The following is a 19,076-nucleotide window of genomic DNA, read 5'->3' on the forward strand; positions in this document are numbered from 1 at the left end:
CATAGACAATATGATGGTAAAATCAGATGTGGTAGTCTGATCATCTATTATCATTAGGAAAGGTGTTTTAAAGGATGAGGACTTAGGTCAAAAAAGATTTCCAAAATGTGCCTCTTATATGGATTGATTGCTGGAACAATCATCACTTAACAAGAAAGCTAATAGGGTTTTGAGGTCATCTAGTGATGGACAAGAATTCCGATCATTACTACATTCTTGGTTCTTGACTCCTCAAACATCAACTTCCAACTTCCAACTTCCAAGGAGCGTGAGACATTGCACAAACATCAGTTTCTAACCATACTAAACCCAAACATGGGCGATCATGCAAAAAACATCAGCCAATGCTTTATCATCACACCTTTCGAGGAAGTATTCTAAACTAAAATCTTTGATAAAAGATTCAATAATTCTAAAATCAATGATGGTAGATCAAAATAAAGAACCTACACCATTAATAATGATCTATAGTAGTAAAAACACCTGGAAACAATGAAACAATTATATCTTTTGGAGATCTTTAATCCATTCACAATGTGGGTGTAGAAATCAACAGTGCTAAATGTGCTAACTAAAATACATGACAGGATATTTAAATGGCAATTCCATTTAATTTATCATGATCCATACATGTTAAATATGTATAGATTGAAAATCAGCTAATCTTGATGCTTAGGTGATAGAAAAAGATCGTCCAATAGCATTAAAATGTATATATTTTGTACCCCCTTGATGGATAGGTTAGAAACTAGCAAAACATGTAATTTTTAATTTCTAGTTCTTTTTATGATACACATCATGATCATGGTACAGATCTTTGATTTAGATGCTCCTCTGTTGACTTTGAATAATTAAATCTTTTACCAATATTTACCATGAAAAAAAGAGATAATCAATGCATGAAAACCCAACTATCAAGTACTATATAGATGAGCTATTAGAATAAGAACCTATAAAAGCACGACTAACACAAACAAAAGCATGTATCCAAAAATTAAGACTTCATGGGATTCAATTACATTTCAGTGAAATATTAAATTGACATATCATGAAGAATAGGTATACATATTTAAGTGGACATCATCTGGATTTATATAATGGGACATCATCTTTTGGAGTGGACCAAGGATACTTCATTGTTGGATCCCTTGGAAATTTTCTGAAGTTGACAAATGGTGCCCATAACATCAATCTTCATACAAAAGAAAAATATAAGAGTTACTGAAAGATAATAAAGAATCATGCTTGGGCTTGTTCTTGGGGCATCAAACTACTTAATGAGAAGATTTTTTTTCCCCATAAAGCAAGCATTGCCCATTCACCCCATTGTGGAAAACATGGCACAGGCCAATAGAATGACCATGGGAACATTTATTAAGTGATTTAAAAAGAAATGTCAATCTTCGATCTTATTAATATTGTACAATCAACTGTTATCACTCTCAATCTGAGATGGGAAGAAAGTTATGAAAGGCCACACAGCTATCCTCACTACTTTGAAAAATAGCATTTTATTTTATGGTGGTAGTTATAATTGACCTTGTAGCAAGCTTCATAACTATGTGCACCTCTACAAAGTAACTCCAAAGAATTTCATAGCATTCTTCAAGTATAACAATTTTGGTCACCAAAGGATTTAATAAATAATTAACTAGCATTACTTGTTTTAGATAAGCATAGATACAAGTGTAGGAGAAACTGTCATACCATCAGATGGATATTAAATGAATTTCTTCATGGACTGACCTGGTCTCCAGAGTCGCATTTTGCATTGTAATCATAGGCTCTACTTATGTGATCATAGGATCTAATTATCTGTCTTGATGCCTACAACTTTTAGTCTCAAAGAAAGTATGCTAATATGCCAGCCAACAAAGTGAATTTTCAGGTCTTTGTAATAGAGAAAATCTTTGTTACTGCCTTGGTTTATACAACTTTTTCCCCATTTCGATAAGTTGTAACCTTGAAAATTTTAAAACTCATTCAACAAAAAACCATGTTGTTGATATTGAATGTTGTTATGCAAAGCAAAATTACATTCATTAGCTTATTTAAGATGCATTCAATCATAACAGAACACTATGAGTATGAGCAACCTCACGATAAATAATTAATGAGCAAATATCACGAACCAATTATCTGGAGTTGCAGAATGTGATATCTTGGTAGGAGATTAATTTTAAGCATGCAAAGACCTATAACCCGGGTCATTAAAAAAAGTAGTAGAAAATGTGGCAGCTGCAGATGCTTCAAAGTACCCCTAAGGAAGCCAAAGCTATGAAATAGAGGCTCCATTTTACCGATCAGAGCCACTTAGAGAAATTAGTGACTCGCCAATACTGTTACATCTGGATGCAACTTGGGCGGACCAAGCTGAGTTTGGCTTATACAGCCAAACATTGTGCTGGCTTGGGCGGGCTTGGTAGAAAACCAGACCAAGCTTAGGTTGGCAAAGCTCAAATTAACCAAAATCTAGGTTGCCCTCAAGCTGAGATCTTGAACAACTTGACCCAATCTGGATCGAGAATAATAATAAGATATTGTGTATTTTGTTAATATATGATAGAAACGGTACAAAAATCAAGCTCCACTATATTATTCATATCTCTTGATGCCCCACCCATTTAGACAATCTCCAAACTCCAACCTCTCCTTCACCTCTTCTGCCTCTTATCTCTGAGCACCCACCACTCTCTAGCTCTAACAAGCTCCATGCCCTTTGATATCTCTATCCACAATTACTCACCTCTATTGATGTTTGCACAATGACCTCGTGCCAGTAGTATCTGGAACCACCTATCTAAGGTAACTGTTTAGAAACTCCTCAAAATCTGAAACCTATACCTACTTCATAGAGTTTTCAAAATAGTTTCCCCAAACTACCTATATCCGCTCCCCCAACCACTCCTGATTCTAGCAACTAGGTCATGCCCTTGCTTGTATATATGCTCGACTTAGCCCACCACCTTCTCCAAGGCAGGTTTACCCCACCATCTAGCCCCACTCTCTCCCTTACATTCCTCTCTCCTGCTAGTGTTTTTACACTCTAAGCCCAAAATTTAGGTCTACCTAAGCCCCTTGACAAACCCCATCATCGCTAATCACTTGCAACCAATGTTATCATCTCAAGGTGTGCTTTCCTTTTACAGAATTTTAGGTCTAGCTTATCCCCTCCGACAAATCCCATTATGCTAATACTTGCCTCAAATGCTCTCATCCTAAGGTGCACTCTCATTTTATGTATTTTTTTGGATTGACCATGTTATAGGGTCTCTTCTCTTTCTTTACTGGGTGATACAAGACCAACCTAACTTGATTCGACTTGATCGGACAACCAATTCTGAACACAAGCTTAAAATATTGAGCTTGGGCTTGACCTTGGTTGGGAGTGTCAAATTCAAGGTTGTTGGGTTGATTTTTGATTCAAGTTTCTGTCAGGTCGATTTTTGAGCCAATGATATTTTATCTTGGGTGAGGCTTGGATTGCCTTCAAAGCTCACTTAACCCATCTAAGTTGACCCCCACTTTTACATATTGTTGCAGCATTATCCAATGGGATCTACCTGTTGTGAAGCTAAACACGCTCTAGTAAGGACATAAATAATCAATTTGTTGCAAAATTTGACTTTACACATCCCACTTCACCAAAACAAAGTGTAACTTCATGCTTTAATGAACTTTGTGGTAGCCAACAACAAAAGCATTTTAATTTATTCAATATTGGATAATCATGTCTCCATAATAAAGGGCTATACCTACGCATTTTTAGTAAAGCCAATTTTTTTATTTACAAATATGATGATAAAGAACAAAAAACTAACTTTCATATTGCACATCATTAATCATAACTGACAACATGCAAAATGATTCGTCTAAAAAGATAAACATCTAAAATTTTCAAAAATTAAGGATTCAACATTTTGGACTGTATCCACACATTTAATAGTCATAAGATGCACATTTCTTAACATGCTAAAGGAATGTTCTAATTTCTTATGGCAAAATTCTAAAGCCACTTAATTTAATCCATATTTGCTCTACTATTTGTGAATCATCATTAAAATGCAAATTCTTATTTGTATTGCACATTACGTACTTTTAGATTTTTTTTTTAGGATGGGAAGAAATTCAACTGAAAATCAGGTGAGGGTGGGCGAACCCGGGTCATTGATACCACTGCCAACTACACTAGCTGCACTTCAATTGTTTTAAGTTACCCAATAATATAATCTAAGAAATCATACTTCTTTATTGTGTGTTATAAATAGAGGCACTTCTTAAGCTTTCAAGTAATAAAATCTTCATTAAGGAATGCAAACATTTTTGAATCTACTTACGAGGGAAAGAAGATGAACACAAACATGAACTGCAGATATGTCTCTAAGAACTTGCGCTTATACCATCGCAGCCTCAACCAGTTCAAGATGATAGGCTACAATTAGAGCAGAACAAATCACCACAAATAGTCGCTGACTTAATAAGATAATAATTATCCATTACTTACCGGAAACACAAGAATATACAGAACTGCAACAATTCCTCCCGATATCAACGTCGTCATGAAATCCTCCTCGATATTCTCTCCAGTCACGGCCATTGCAGATGATGCCTCAACCTGCGCAGAAGAATATCCATTTAGAATGCAACATTGAATTATATAAAAATTTATAAACTTTTTGGATACAAAGTGAGTAGTGCATAAAATTTTTCATGTGGATAAGAAATGGAAAAGAAGGGGTGGTCTTACGGAGGCCAAAATAACTCCACACTGAAGCATCAAATTGAACTTTTCTAGGTATGACCATAGAGGCTTTGTAGAGGCATTGCACAAATCCTGCAGCTGCAAAACAGAAATTGTCTAATTTTCATGAGAAATGAGAAAGAGACAGAGAGGAACCTAACCTGGAGAGGGGAAAGGGCTTTGGACTTCAGATTGAGAGGGAGAGGGAGAGGTCCGGTGGGTGGAAAGAAGAGATGGAGATATGAAGATGGAGGAAACTAGACACCATGGACCGCTCATAGCTAGAAGGCCACTGGTTGGAGAGATTATTGCTAGGATCATTATGGGCTTTATCCGCCGATTCATCCATCAAAAGGAGTATTCGACACAAATGATGCATGTGCAAGGAAACATGGATGGGTGGGTGGGTTTTCTTTAAGTGAGGAGTGGAGAGAAACCATATGGCAATGATTTTATTAATTACTAGGCTAGAATTATCCTAGATCTCCAAATATTGTACAAGTGTATCAACTTCCCATATAAAATTTTTTGCTATTTCTAAAACACTTCTAAAATATTTCTATTATGTTTTATTCACAAATCTATCACTTTATTACAACTAATGTAATTTGTATTATAGATTATAATTTTTTAGATACAAGCACATAAACAAGCAGTAATTTGCACTTGAGCTAGTATTTCTCCTTTTTTTTTTTGAGAGGACACTCTAACTAGTATTTCAAATATGCACCAGGTTGTCAAATGAATGAAAGAAACAAGTAATATTCCAGCTTTTAAGAGAAACAAACTTTATGTATAGCTTGAAACTGAGACTTGAATAAGCTTGCTTGACTAGTAAATAAATAGAGCACTAATTTAAGATTTTAGGCTCAAAGTATTAACAAGCCGAATATGTGGGGGGTCATTCTTTGCTACAATTGGTATTGGCTTCTTGGATATGCTATAATTATACATGGTGCTTATGGACAATTGAAAGGAGAGGGATGAAGACCAATAGGTGGAGGGAATATGTAGGCTCGACTAATACCAATATTTTGTACTCTCTCAAGTGTCAACCAGGTTATCTAAAAAAAAGTACTGAAAAATCTTTCCAAAGTGAGAGGAGTGAAGAGGCATGAGCACATTATTACCAACAGCCTGCTGAAAAGCATAACATTATTATATCAACTAGCATCCCACACCAACATTTTTGTACTTGATTTTCCCCCGTTTGTTGCTCGCCTTAGCCAGACATTGCAACATCTCACATCCTCTCACATCAGCCTCATGATCTCCCTCAGCCTCATTTATAGGAATCCCCAAAAATTTTGAATTACAAGAGAAGAAAATAGGAGACAAAACCCCTTTGACGAACCTCTTAAATTGTACCAAAAAATCGCATCAAAATCTCTCTGTCTCTCTTAACAATATCCTTTGATTGTATGCCTTAGTAATCTTGAAATTTCTTCCTATGTAGGCCCTTTTGGGAAAGGTTGCCAACACAAGCATTCACAGCAAAAAGAGGGTCATTTGTGAACAGGTATTCAGTATGTATCAAAGATAGCCTCCTCAGATATCTAGGTGAGTAGGGGCCAAGCCCTCAGGCTCAAGCTGTCTTGAGGGCTTCCTTTGCTATGTTAATAGCCCTCTTGACTTTACCATATCCCAGGTTTCACATTCCAGACCTTATCCACCCCTTACCCTGTAGGTTTTGTAGTTTCCCTTAAAAAAGGTTGATGATGACTAAAAACCTCTTTGGAATCTATGGTACACTCCCATCTAGATATCTACTGTGCAACGGCAACTTTGCTATAAAGTTAGTCATGATCTAGAAGCCTTCAGAGTTAGGATTTTGGTAACCTTTTAATAATCTCAAATCGTCACAAAACTTGCAAAGTTTTGTGATGATTCTATCTAGTTTAGTACAGTACCTTTTAATGAAGTGCAATGATTATATCATCAAATAGAGATCTGAGACCTAAATGAATTGATGCAATTCTATCTAGTTTTAGTACCGCACAGAAATCATTGAACATCCACCAGGAATAAAGGTAAAATAGCAATAGATAACTGCTTAGAAATTCATGGCAAGAAAATATATCAAGAATAAACTAACGATAAGAACATGATAAACTCACATTTTCCTTTAAATGATTATCGAAGGATGTCAGCTGATTAAGCAATGCTTGCTTCGTTCCATCATTTGGATCATCTTTGCTTTTAAGAAAACCAATAAACGTGGAGAAAATTTTTGAACCACTGCGAGAACAAGCATGCAAAACTAGAAAAACATTAATCATCTCTAATATCACTAGTATCCTGTTAAATTAACAATGAGTTGTGGAAAACAATGTAAAGATAAGTTCATAAATATCTATCAAATCTAATACACTGGGCAGTTAAGAACAAAGACAGACATCCAAGCTATATTGTCCGCCTGCAAAACAATAAAAAAACAACTCCAACTATCCGTATCATTGTGATTGTGTTTGATGAAACTGCGAACAGAAGAACTATAAATATAGGGTCAACTAAGGATGGCTTGCATATGTGTGAAAGGATCTCTGAGCACACATCTAGCTTGCTATCCAGTTTCCAGAAATAGGACAGAAAAGGGAAATTTTAATTGTTATGACTGAATGAGAAGGTTTAATGGCATTAAACTTAGAAGACGAAAGTTTTTCTTGTGCAAAAAATTTTATGTGAGATGCAGAATATTTACAGCAAGAAAACAGAAAGCATAAAAAGAAGATAATATTGTGAGGAGAATAAAATACAATGGTGGGGGATTCTAGAGGTGGAGTGAAGATAGAGAGAGAGAGAGAGAGGGGGATTGGATGGCACGGGAAGGGCTGAACCTGGATAAAAGAAATCTTTCATTCATTCAAATATTTCACGTGCAATGCTTTATAACAGAAAGCCATAGGAGTAATAGGACCTTTTTGTTCTTACGACTTGTTTTACAACTAGGACCCTTGATATCCTAAAATACGAAATTCTGAATCTCACAATACCTTATATAGAAAGACACTAAAAACGAAAAAAAATAATCAAAACCTAACAATTCTATGACTTAGATTGACATCCACCTAAGGTAGGAATTTCCTCAACCAATTCTAATTAAATCAAGACCTTTTTTGGTACAATAATTAAATCAAGGGTTTAAAATAGTAGCGGGGGGTTGGGGGGGGAGGGGGAAGGTGGAGCACATTGTGGGGAGGGGAGGGATGGGACTGGTTAAAAGGGCCAAAATTAGCCAACAGAAATGTCTCATTTATTCAAACATTTCATGCAAAATGCTTCTAGTGGACAGTCATGAGGCTCTTTTATGATTTCTTATGACTTGTTTTACTATGGTTAAATTAGGAATAACCAAGTAAAGCATTCATCACAAGAGCACCTGCACAAAATTATGGTATGATAAGGTACCGAAAAAGGTACAAGTAATCATTGTAGGATCCTCATCTTCAGTGTTCCATCAGAAAGCTGCATCTTATTGTTGTTTGGTGTACATAATGTTTGTCAAATGCTGATCCCTTCAGAAAATTTTGGCATACATTCCAAGATACATGTGTCTTACATCCATTGTTATTCAGTGTGCATACCACCAAATTCAAGCAGAAATTCTGGTCTGTGTGCATGCACACAATTATATAAATAATTACATGCATATGTTTATGTACCTATGTATGATAAGGGACCGCTTCATCTTGGTTTCATTCATCTTGGATTCTGATCTTCTCTTTGTTTTAGTTAGATATTTTGTATTCTTTTGTTTAATAGAGAGATGAAGAGCAAGAATGGGCAAAGAAACAAGCAAACTAAGGGGCAGATCACTAGGACTTTGGAAATGTAAAGAACCACTTAATCATAGAATTATCTTCCAGAGATGAAAAGAAGGCAAGGCACAGGAAACAAGTGATCAAAGGGTCAGATTTCTCAGATTTTCTGCAGCCAAGAGCGCTGCATGACAACTGAAACTATCTGCCAGATGGACCACTCTGCTCCAAAATGCACATGCAAATCCATACTTTCATGCTCCAAAAAGATAGACATACTGCCCACAAAGGGTGGGAGCTTGCACCAGTTATGTGATGCATTTGATCTTGGATTAGTCCAGCCAAAGTTGTTCCTAGACTAAAGTTTTTAATTTTTGTTTTGTCATATTATTGCTGCTTAAATAATCTTGCTCTTGCTCCTCCTAATAGAAAGAGTAAAGACATCAAAAACTTGACCACATCTACATATATCTGCCAATTATATTGCCAAATCTCTCCTTCCTCTAATAGGACTTATGCTCACAGAGACGCAAACCACCTAGGCACATGGTCCGCACCCTGAATGTGATGAACAGCATTGGAATAATATGCCTCAGTAACAGGGATTAGGGAAGTTACCTATATAATGCCCTAGAAACCATATCAAGACTACGACGAAATTTGCAAAAGTAAGTAGGATGGCCTTCATCATTTTCATGTAACAGAGAGAAGGCATTTCGAGAACCATTTGGCCATGTGAGAGAAGACTGGAAGACAACTTTTCAATTTGCCTATGGTCAATTTGTGTATCCTTCAAAAAAAAAAAAAACTTGTTTTCATCTATATTGTAAGTTTTTCGATCCCTATGTAAAATAGGTGCAGCTCATTGGCTAATATAAGATGTAAAATCTGGAGTTCCAATACTTCAGATTGTTGAATCCTACTTCATCACAGCCACTTCTACAAATAAGAGATAAGAGCTCTAATCATAAAACCCCAAGAAAGCTTTCGTGACACCAAAATCTATTCCCTGCACCCTACAGCAAACCTAGAAAACTTCCTTCCTTCCTTTAACCCACAAAATTGATTACTTCTGCCCTATTTTTTGCAATAGGATAGCAAGCACCAAAAGGGAGCAAAACTTTTAATCTCCCAAACCCATTCGATCCACCAATGTATAAGCAGGCTATCCCCAAGTGATCTTGCATCAACCAGCACATCAAACATGGGATCAACAATGATCATTTTTTGTGCCCCAATAACCTTCATGCCTATATGGACAAGATAAGAGCAAGCATTGACCATGCGGCCAATCCTATCATGTTTAAAGCAGACTGATGAGCGGTTGACAAATGTAAACTACTGCATGAAAACCTCACTCTAGGGAAAAGCAATTTGCTGAGGCAATCGACTTGTGGATGTGTTGTTCATTGTGAAAGCAATTATTGCAGGTAGGCAGCCAAGGCAGTACAAATGGGCTTGGTTTAGGTCTGCCATAAATCAGAAACAGGCCCAAAGGCAAAAGGACTTAGGCAACTTATTTAACTATATAGGATAACATAAACTTCAGAAAAATGTCTGAAGGATTCTAGTGACATTGGAAACTAATTGCAGGAACACTTGAACTGGTTATTACATTTTTAAGTCTAGTCTTTATTTTAAGTGGATTTGAGACAAATTTGAGATCATGGAAATTTTAATTTATTTGCTTCTCTTTTCTCACAGAATCCTAAATGGACTCAATTTAGTAAATGGTACAGCTGGTCACCTAATAAAAAGAGAACGGCCAGCTGGAACTGCAGCAAATTGCACAGAGATTTGGAAAGAAAAAGAAAAAGGTGCGGCTCCTCTCAGCACACTCTTCCTTCCCTATTCTCCTCCTTCTTCTTTCTTCCTACTCCTTCATGATTTCCTCCTCTCCTTTCTCCTTCTATGCTTGTCTGCTCTGACACAATAGCTCTGTCTTTGTCTCCTTAAACACCTTAAAGAAAAAGGAAGAGGAGAAGAGAATTAGAATAGCTAAAAAGCTGCTGCACTGAACAATCCTTCTCTCCTCTTCCTTTTTGTTAGCTTCCTGTCTTGTCCTACTACCTTTGCTGCAAAAATTTCTGCACAGCAGATCAGATCAGCATATCTGATAATAATTTGATATTATCCTCTTTCGCAACCTATTTGTTAATCCCAAATTATTAAATATCTGCTTTTAACTTCTTCCACTTCCCATACCATAAAGACTCAGTAGATATGTCCATAATCAGATTTTAAACAGCTTATATCAAAGCCAGGAAATCTCTTTCATCATTGACCTTCCGCCAACAAAGCATTGTTGTGATCTCCTTTGCGTAGGTACAAACCAACATATCTCAGATTACAATAGTTAGATCTGGAAGAAGGGAAACAAAATGAATTCTATATCTAAGGGCTCATCCAACCTAAAGCTACTCACCCAACCCTATGTCACTTGAATATATTGCAAATCTAATATAAAAAGACAGAAACGCTTATGTCTATTATGAAACAAATAACGTTAACATCAATATCAGATGATAATATAACCACTCATATCCACGCTAAGATGGTATAATGATAGGAATTGTGACACCGATAACAAGAATTATAATAGACAATCACATAAAAGTCACATTTGAGGAAGAAATAAATAAAACAACGTAAATAAAACTGTGGATCACAGTTCATCTTCAGTATTACAAATACCAAACCGCATATCTAACTTAAAAGGCATACACTGAAGCCTTCTCTAGTGGAGTAGCCAATGGTGGATCAGGGTATTTTTCTTCCAATGACTGGGTGATGATGCCTGAATCAGCAACCCACTTCTCATCAGGTTTGACAACAGGAACTTTACCTTCAGGACTGATTTCCAAAAACCTAATGCAATAAGTCACAAGTGACTACCAATAGCAAGAAAAAGACAACATGAAGAACTTCAAACTGTTGGTATAGCTTGCTTTTTTGGTCTCATCAAGCAATAAGAATAGATTTACCATTCTGGCTTGTTAGCAAGATCTATTGGCTCCATGTCATAAGGTGGGTGCTTCTCAAGCGTCGACAAAACCCTTTGCGAAAAGTGGCCTGAACATACATATGAATGAAATAGGTATTAATTTTTCAAATCATAAGTAAAACAGCAATTCCCTGATACCAATTATTTCAACAATTATACATAGGAATATGTTCCAAACAACATAAGAAGACTAGCAGCATAGCATTTCAAATACTTTGCATGCGAATGAAGTTATAATGCTTAACTATGTTGCAAGTAATGTATGGCTTTCTTAACTACTATGAATCACAGCACAACCTGTTATATCTGACATGAGATTATGAATGACGGAAATCAAATGGGGAATTCTGACCTCGGCCCTACCCCTTAAATTGGATAAGATTGAGCATAAGTGGGGGGGTATTTACAAGTCGATTGATTATCCTCTACAAAATCTAAAACCCAATAAAACCAGGAAGAAATAAAACAAGCAACAGCAAGAAATAAATAATATATATATATATATATATATATCAGCTCTGAAAAATTTATACAGAGCATAATAAGCAATGTTTGTGGCAATTTTTACCACTCCCACCCGACTGCTAACTAACTAGCCAAAAACAAGCTTGGAAGAACTGCCTTTGCTCTTCATTTCCTAATAATTCACCATCTCAATAACGAACGTAAGTATCAAAGGAAGAGCATTGCGTCATATAAACATCTTAAACGGGGGCTTTTAACTGTGAGGAGAGAAGAGAGCGCTCACTGTCGCCGAGCCCATCGGGGACGGTAGTGGAGGGCTTCACGCAAAGCTCGAGGGGCGGTTCGGAGGCCGAGGAGGCACGGACGGATAGAGAGCGAGAGGAGCGCGGTGGGCGACGGGGCGCAGCGAAGGAAGAGGCGGACGCGGGAGTACTCGAGAAGGAGCGAAGGCGAACGGCGGAAGAGAGAAGGTAGCAAGACCGGGAAAGGACGGCGGAGGACATGGCGGTGGTGGTGGCGGTTGCGTGGGCGCGGAGCGGGTGGTGGCCGCGAGCCTACCCGGATGATGATGACGACGTTGCGCGGAGATATTACCCTGCTTTTCTTCTCGGTGCCTGTTTTTGGCTTGTTCCGTCGCCAGCAGAGCAGCGGCTACCCACGTAAAAGTCCACTTAGCACTTGTATGGTTCGCAAGAAAAATTTTACTAACGTGTTTCACGAGAAGGTGATTCTTAGGCATATTATAAAAAATAAGTTATTTAATTAATGATAAAAAAATAATATATATATATATATATAATAATATATATATATATATATATATATATATAATATTTTTTTGAAGTAATTTATATTTGATTGAATATCTATTTTTTTAAAAAAAATTATATAAAATATTTTTATACTCTTAATAAATTAATTATAAAAAATAAAAAATTTAATTTATTAAAATTAAAAATATTCTTAAAAAAATAATTTATCTTAATTTTCAACTTATGAAAAAATGAATTTTCTGTATCCTACGTATATTCTTATTTCCTATAAAAGATAGAAAACTTATTCCTATGGAAAGATTATTTTTCCATCTCTCTAATTTGAAACCTCCAACTAAATATAGGACGCTTAATCATTTTTTCATTAACCATACTTTTCCTTCTCTTTCTACAAACTAAACGAATCCTACGTGCCAATATGGCTCAACTTGAACTTACAAATTGAAGTGTTAGATTGGGTTTGAGCTAGAAAATTTTAGGTCGATCTCCGAGTCAGATTAAAGTTGACCTTCAACCCACCTTGAACATGATCCTCATCCAACTAGGCTAGTTGTAGACCTACCTCTCATCTAACTCTTCAGTTGCTCTTGTTACGGGAATTACTAATTTTTTGACCTCAGATATTTACCAACCTGCGAACTCGATTATACAGGATAACTTTTGCAACCTCGATTACTTGCCGAGCTCTCTCCTTGATCATTTAGCAATGGCTAATAATTAAAGGATTGTCCGGCTCTAATGAAATCTTTTAGGTCATTTCCTTTATTCATGTGGATGTAGGACAATATATCTAGCATCGTGGGCACAATAACTACCCACAATGGCCCATCGTGGGTGCAATAATTGCCAATGTTCTTCGCCCATAAATGCCAATAATCATGCTCGAGTGATTCGGTGTAACGGCACATGGATCCCCCTCTACATCAAAGGGGGAAGAGGGGATCCTCAGGTAAGTTTTTCTTTAGAGTAGATACTCTCCCAATCCCTTTCTTTCTTTTGATTGTTCCTTAAACTCTGGCTAACTTAAATATCAGAGGATCTCCTATTGGACAAACTCCGATAAATAAATATTTGGTTATAGGTTAAGATGTCATCATCCTTTTCGGTCACCTGCTAATCACCAGCTCATCTTTAAGCTGATCTCCAGCTCAGTCTCCTACCAATCTTCCTGGAGTTTAGTAGTAATAAATTAGCACTAGAGGAAGGATGTTTGCTCTATCTTAAAAGAGAGAAGCATGATGAACATTTGAGCACAGAATGCTTCCACTAGTTTACATTAGCGATCATCTCGTTAGAGTGACCAACTGGACCAATACCTTGAGGATGGTCTCTCCCAGCCTACCATTGCGGCAGACCAACAACAATTTATCATTCTAGTTTAGCAAGTCCAAGCTCTCATAGTCACTTCTTCAAAGTCTCCAACGAACAACAGAGAGGTAGCAGCAATGACAAGAGAAACTTGCCCCTTGGCCGCATGATGCCGTCACAACTGACGGTCTCACCTTCGAAGCCTCGAGCAAGCATGTCCTGCTGGATGGGCTTATTATTTGGAGTCTCCCGCATGCAAGTCATCCTCTCGTTAATGAAGCCCTAGGTTAGAAGATCAGTCCCTTCACTCTCTAGAGTCTTCCAAGAGAGACTTAACCCTTGGGTATTCTTGACGATCCAAGGCACCTCATGGAGTAGCCAACCTCGATCGTAAATTGCAATAGATTGATTGTTGGCTAGCATCACTCCAAGAAAGTAGCTGAGGACAAGAGGATGGTCTCAGCTTTGACACGCACCCTTCGTTCTCTTGTAGGATTATGGAAGAATCGATTCAAGCGTGGTTAAAAATGTCATAATTGGAGCCGTATGATAGCTCCTCAGATCTACTTGATTACCTTGAGAGCTATAAAGCTCTAATGATAATTTAAGGGGCTTTTGATTTCTGCTGCCGTCTTACCTTCTCAGCCACACTTAAGAAGTTTACTTGGGTGTGGTACTTTGATCTTCAGTCGAGCATCCTCCACTCTTTCGAGCAGTTGGGATGGTAGATTATGGCATACTTTAATAGCAGCAGAAGGCTGCTACAAAATTCGGACAACCTCTTCTTCATCCAACAAAGAGAAGGGGAGTCCTTATGGAATGCGAGGCCCGATTCAATGTCACTATGTTGGAAATCCACGACTTGAACGAATCAACTGCCAGGTCAACTTTGAAGGGGGGTATTTTAGAATTCCAGGTTCACTTTTTTTCTAGATAAGAAAATTTTGAGGGACTATATCAAGCTCCTCGCACCGGCACAAAAATATGTGTAGGAAGCTTATGGTGGATCGATGAGAGGAACCGAGTAGGGCCTCTAATGAGAAGGAGGCCCTATGTCGACCTTGAAGCCCAAGACCGATGAGTCATGCTCTTCAATTTAACAATTACATCTCTTTTTACTCCTTGGACACAAATCCTTATGAAAATCGAGGGCCAAAGATATCTTTAAAGGCCCCAATCGATAAAAGCCCCAACGGGTAGGCAAATCGGTAGAAGTATTGTAAGTTTCATCAGGATCACGATTATGATAAGATGAACACTGACAATCTTCGGACATTCAACAAAGCAACACCACAATGACATTGTGGAAGATGACGGGGTAAGCTTATCCTCAAGTAGTAAGCTCCCCCATTTATAGGGAAAACAGACAAAGATACATCCTGCCACTATGCTAATCATGCACTAAATATCACTACCTGAGAGGCCTCAGAGACCACACCTTCTAGGAAAAAGTGCCCTAGTAGTACTCTTAGATAAAATATCATTTTCGAAAAATGTTAGCATTAACAGCCACGTGCCTCAAGGCCTCCAGATTGTACAACTCTTTAATGCATGATCTATGAAACAAATCACCGTCGACAACCTGTGAGATGCAATATGAGGCCTACCAACACCCGACACGTAGCAGATACAAACAAGCTTGGGATTTCCAAGATTTCATCTACCGTGTATTGCAAAATAAATGCTTTGAGGAGAGAGATCGGATCAGCAACCGACAGCTAACTACTCACCTTGCTTGAAGCAGTAAAGCCACTTGAGACTCGGGAGTTGAGGGGCAAGTGTTAGAGGGTTGCCTGCTATCGAACCCTACCTCTTCTCTTCAAATCATAGCCGAGCATCCGTTAATGACCAGCCCGAGCAAGACCACACTAGGATATTGGAGAAAGACTCATGCACTCAAGACTAGATGGCACTACAATATCGGCCTTCATTTGACCTTCATCTCAATCGGTTACCGACCTCAAGGTCGGGACTCGATCGATAACAAGGGACGATGTCCAGCATCTCGCATGAGCATCAATGCACCTAGGGTGAGATCTCGGTTCTACTCCAATTTCGGATCATCAGCTTACTCAATCGTGCGGATGATTCCTGAGATTCTCTAGCAACCTTCAGAACGTAGGCATAACTTGCAACTGACATCTATAACTAACAAATCCGATTTGCAGGCATGACTAGTCACTAGCACTTATGACTAATAACCCTAATTACGGATTAGTGGACAAATCTTAATGACTTGTTAGATTATGGCTCCATAGGCCTAACGGCCTACCGAATTTCGGCATAACAACATATAACTCTATCTTTATATAAAAGAGATAATAAGGAAACTCTTAGGTAACTTTGGATGAAGAGTTAATACTTCGCTTCTGCTCACCTCTTTTTCTCCTTCGATTGTTTCTTAAGCTCTGGTTATCTTAAGTATCGAAGGATGCCCTGCTGGACACATCCTGATAAGAGGACTTTTTTGACGGATCCATTGGTTGTGAAGGGTAGCCTACACCTACTAGAGCGTTTGACCAACCTCCAGACATGATATCACTGGGGCTTAGCGGCAACAAAAACTATCACCAAGTTAGATATATGAAGTAAGGCTAGAATACATGTATGTAAATACAAAATACATCTAGTCATCAGCAAATATAGGAGCTAGTTTTTGCACACTACAAACAGCGTTAGTGATATATATTTAAAATAAACATAGCACGCATGTAAGTGCGTATAGTACAAATCTAGTCATTAGCAAATACAAGCCATGTCTAGCATATCATAAAATATATGGTACACTTATACGCATATGTCAGATAGCAATACAAAAGTAATAATTAGATATACATATATGAAGTTAAACCAGACCACATATAAATGCTTATTGTACATTAGTAATTGACAAATACACAAGTCATATTTGGTACAGCATGAAACAAGTGGCACACAGATTCAATGGAGGGAGGGGGGTGCATGTATAAAAGATAGGGATACGCAAGGAATTATTAATGATAGAAAGCAGAATTGGATATATTTAAGTGCATGTGGTACACCTCAATCCATCAGCCAATATACGAATCGTATGTGGTATATAATAAATAAGTGGTATTCATGTACAACAAAGGAGAGACATAGATAGCTAAAAGAGATTCATATGAACACTATAATCAACATAACAGCAATCAAATTTTCTACGTATCTGATAAAGAATACACACATACAATGCATATAACTCATATATTTGCAAGCACGATAACCATCACACATCACTTTGCTTCTTACCATAGCGAAGCAGATTGACCTTCATGTACTCTTATGGAGAATTTGCCAAACGTTCCAGTCAGCAAGCCCTTGTTTTAATATTAGAGATTGTACCTGCCAATACATCTTTCTCAAGGAGAATGGAATTTGGTAGGAATATGACTCCCGAAATAAGGCAGATTATTATTCCGAGGAGTGAGTAGCAGCACAAACAAGTGTTTGTTGTGTCTTACAAAAGAAATTTCAAAAATGAGCAATGCCTGCAGGTGTTGTATAGCTCTATATGTGGAGTACCAACTATATTTCATAGCATAAGTTCTCCTTCATCTTCACACTTACAAATCAACAAATTACTCAAAAATTTTCCCAGAAGCAATCTGGTGAATATAAAACTGTAACAATAAACAAGGCCTCATGCTATATTTTACATTGTTAGGGATGTTGCGGGGACAAGAAAGATGATTTTTTTGCAACATGGAGACTAATTCCAGAGCATATATCTCGATAAAAAAAACAAAAAAAATGACCAACAGCTCTGAACAACAATATAAGCATCCATAGATATACCCACATGCTTATATTTTAGATGCAAGCTATATCCATCAGTGGATATGTACATCAAGTGATAGAAAATTTATTTAATTTGGTCATGTTTGCTATCCCAATCTATCAACATCAGCCTAAGAAACCTCTTTCGTGTTCAAATTTCTTATCAGGTATGACAAACTTCCAATGATCCTGACATAGAATGCACAATTTTTCATGCATAATTATTTTTTGTTCTGTTAGGTGTATGCATTGATGCCAATTTATATAGATCCAATATAGATCAGAAAATATTGTAATAGATAGATTGGTTTAGAGGGAATCCACACATCCTTTCCAAATAATAAGATATAACTTATAAGAGTCATGAAAGCATAAAGAAAGCAATGGGTATCAAGAAAGCAAGACCGAAGGAATCAAGGATGGCAACCCAAAAAGGAGATCCAGGAAGGAAAGATAGAGCATCAAGCAAAGAGGCTTGTGGGCCCCTACATTTTTGTTTTTGGTAAGAAAAAGGAAGCATTGCTTAAAAGAACGGTAAAACAACATACAACGTATCAAGCTTGTGGATCCTACATTTGTCTGAAGGTTTATGGCATGTTTTCTATAAAAGCTTGGTTACACTTTTTGATTTTTAATTTTTAAAAAATATTTTTAATTTTTTAATTTTTATTATTGAATAAAAATAAAAAATATTTTTGATAAATATGTTGCTATAATGCAAAAGGTAATGTTTGGGGACAGCAGGTAAAAAGCTCGACGAGGGAGTGGTTCAGGAAGGGAGGGAGAAGGGGATAGAGGTGAAGAGCTTGACGAGGGAGAAGGATTTGGACTCTTTACTTTTTAATTTGACGTTTTAGATGTGTAGAAGTAAAAAAAATAGAAAAGCAAGTTTTGAAAAATAAAAAAAATTTTACTTTGCATATAAAGTAATTATTTTAATTTTTTAATTTTAATTTTTTATTTTTCACGATGTTATCAAATATTATTTTTTTATTTTTATTTTTTAAAAATAAAAAAAATATTTTTTTAATGGTTAAGCAAATGCACTTTTAAATATTTATCATGATGCAAAATCAAATGATTCGACCTTTTCTTGCAAAATTGGTTTGGGGTCGGGTTTTTTTTTTTTTTTTGAGAAAATCCACTCAAATAGATGGGGTGACGGGAGTGAGATGTGCGAGGTAGCATCATGGTTAGGATCTCTTGATGCTTTTGAAGTCTTGATGCAT

The 19,076-nt window shown here is 37.0% G+C and overlaps 1 protein-coding gene across 2 annotated transcripts; it reads right to left on the reverse strand.

Annotated features, from left to right (window-relative positions):
* Positions 1–965: 965 nt before the first annotated feature.
* LOC105053237 (probable glutathione S-transferase DHAR2, chloroplastic) lies at positions 966–12,594 on the reverse strand. 2 transcript variants are annotated; one of them, XM_019853122.3, is made up of 8 exons: positions 12,252–12,590; positions 11,484–11,571; positions 11,224–11,367; positions 6,859–6,979; positions 4,748–4,840; positions 4,505–4,615; positions 4,338–4,432; positions 966–1,192 (listed from the first exon to the last, which is right to left on the reverse strand). In XM_019853122.3, the coding sequence occupies exons 1-8, from the start codon at positions 12,469–12,471 to the stop codon at positions 1,081–1,083; spliced, it is 984 nt and encodes a 327-aa protein (XP_019708681.2). In that variant the 5' UTR covers positions 12,472–12,590; the 3' UTR covers positions 966–1,080. The 2 variants fall into 2 exon arrangements, with proteins under 2 accessions (XP_019708681.2, XP_073100414.1); XM_073244313.1 differs by lacking the exon at positions 4,338–4,432 and having other exon boundaries at positions 12,252–12,594.
* Positions 12,595–19,076: the final 6,482 nt, after the last annotated feature.

Source organism: Elaeis guineensis, chromosome 10 (genome assembly GCF_000442705.2).
Source record: "Elaeis guineensis isolate ETL-2024a chromosome 10, EG11, whole genome shotgun sequence".
NCBI lineage: Eukaryota > Viridiplantae > Streptophyta > Magnoliopsida > Arecales > Arecaceae > Elaeis > Elaeis guineensis.

Bases quoted from the DNA above. Each gene is read 5' to 3' on its own strand.
- LOC105053237 (XM_019853122.3), bottom strand. From the start codon at position 12,471: ATGTCCTCCGCCGTCCTTTCCCGGTCTTGCTACCTTCTCTCTTCCGCC. The intron at 4,841-6,858 runs GTGAGTTTATCA...TCTGTTTTGCAG, and splicing joins ATAATCATTTAAAGGAAAAT to CTGCAGGATTTGTGCAATGC. The intron at 4,616-4,747 runs GTAAGACCACCC...TCTTCTGCGCAG, and splicing joins GTGGAGTTATTTTGGCCTCC to GTTGAGGCATCATCTGCAAT.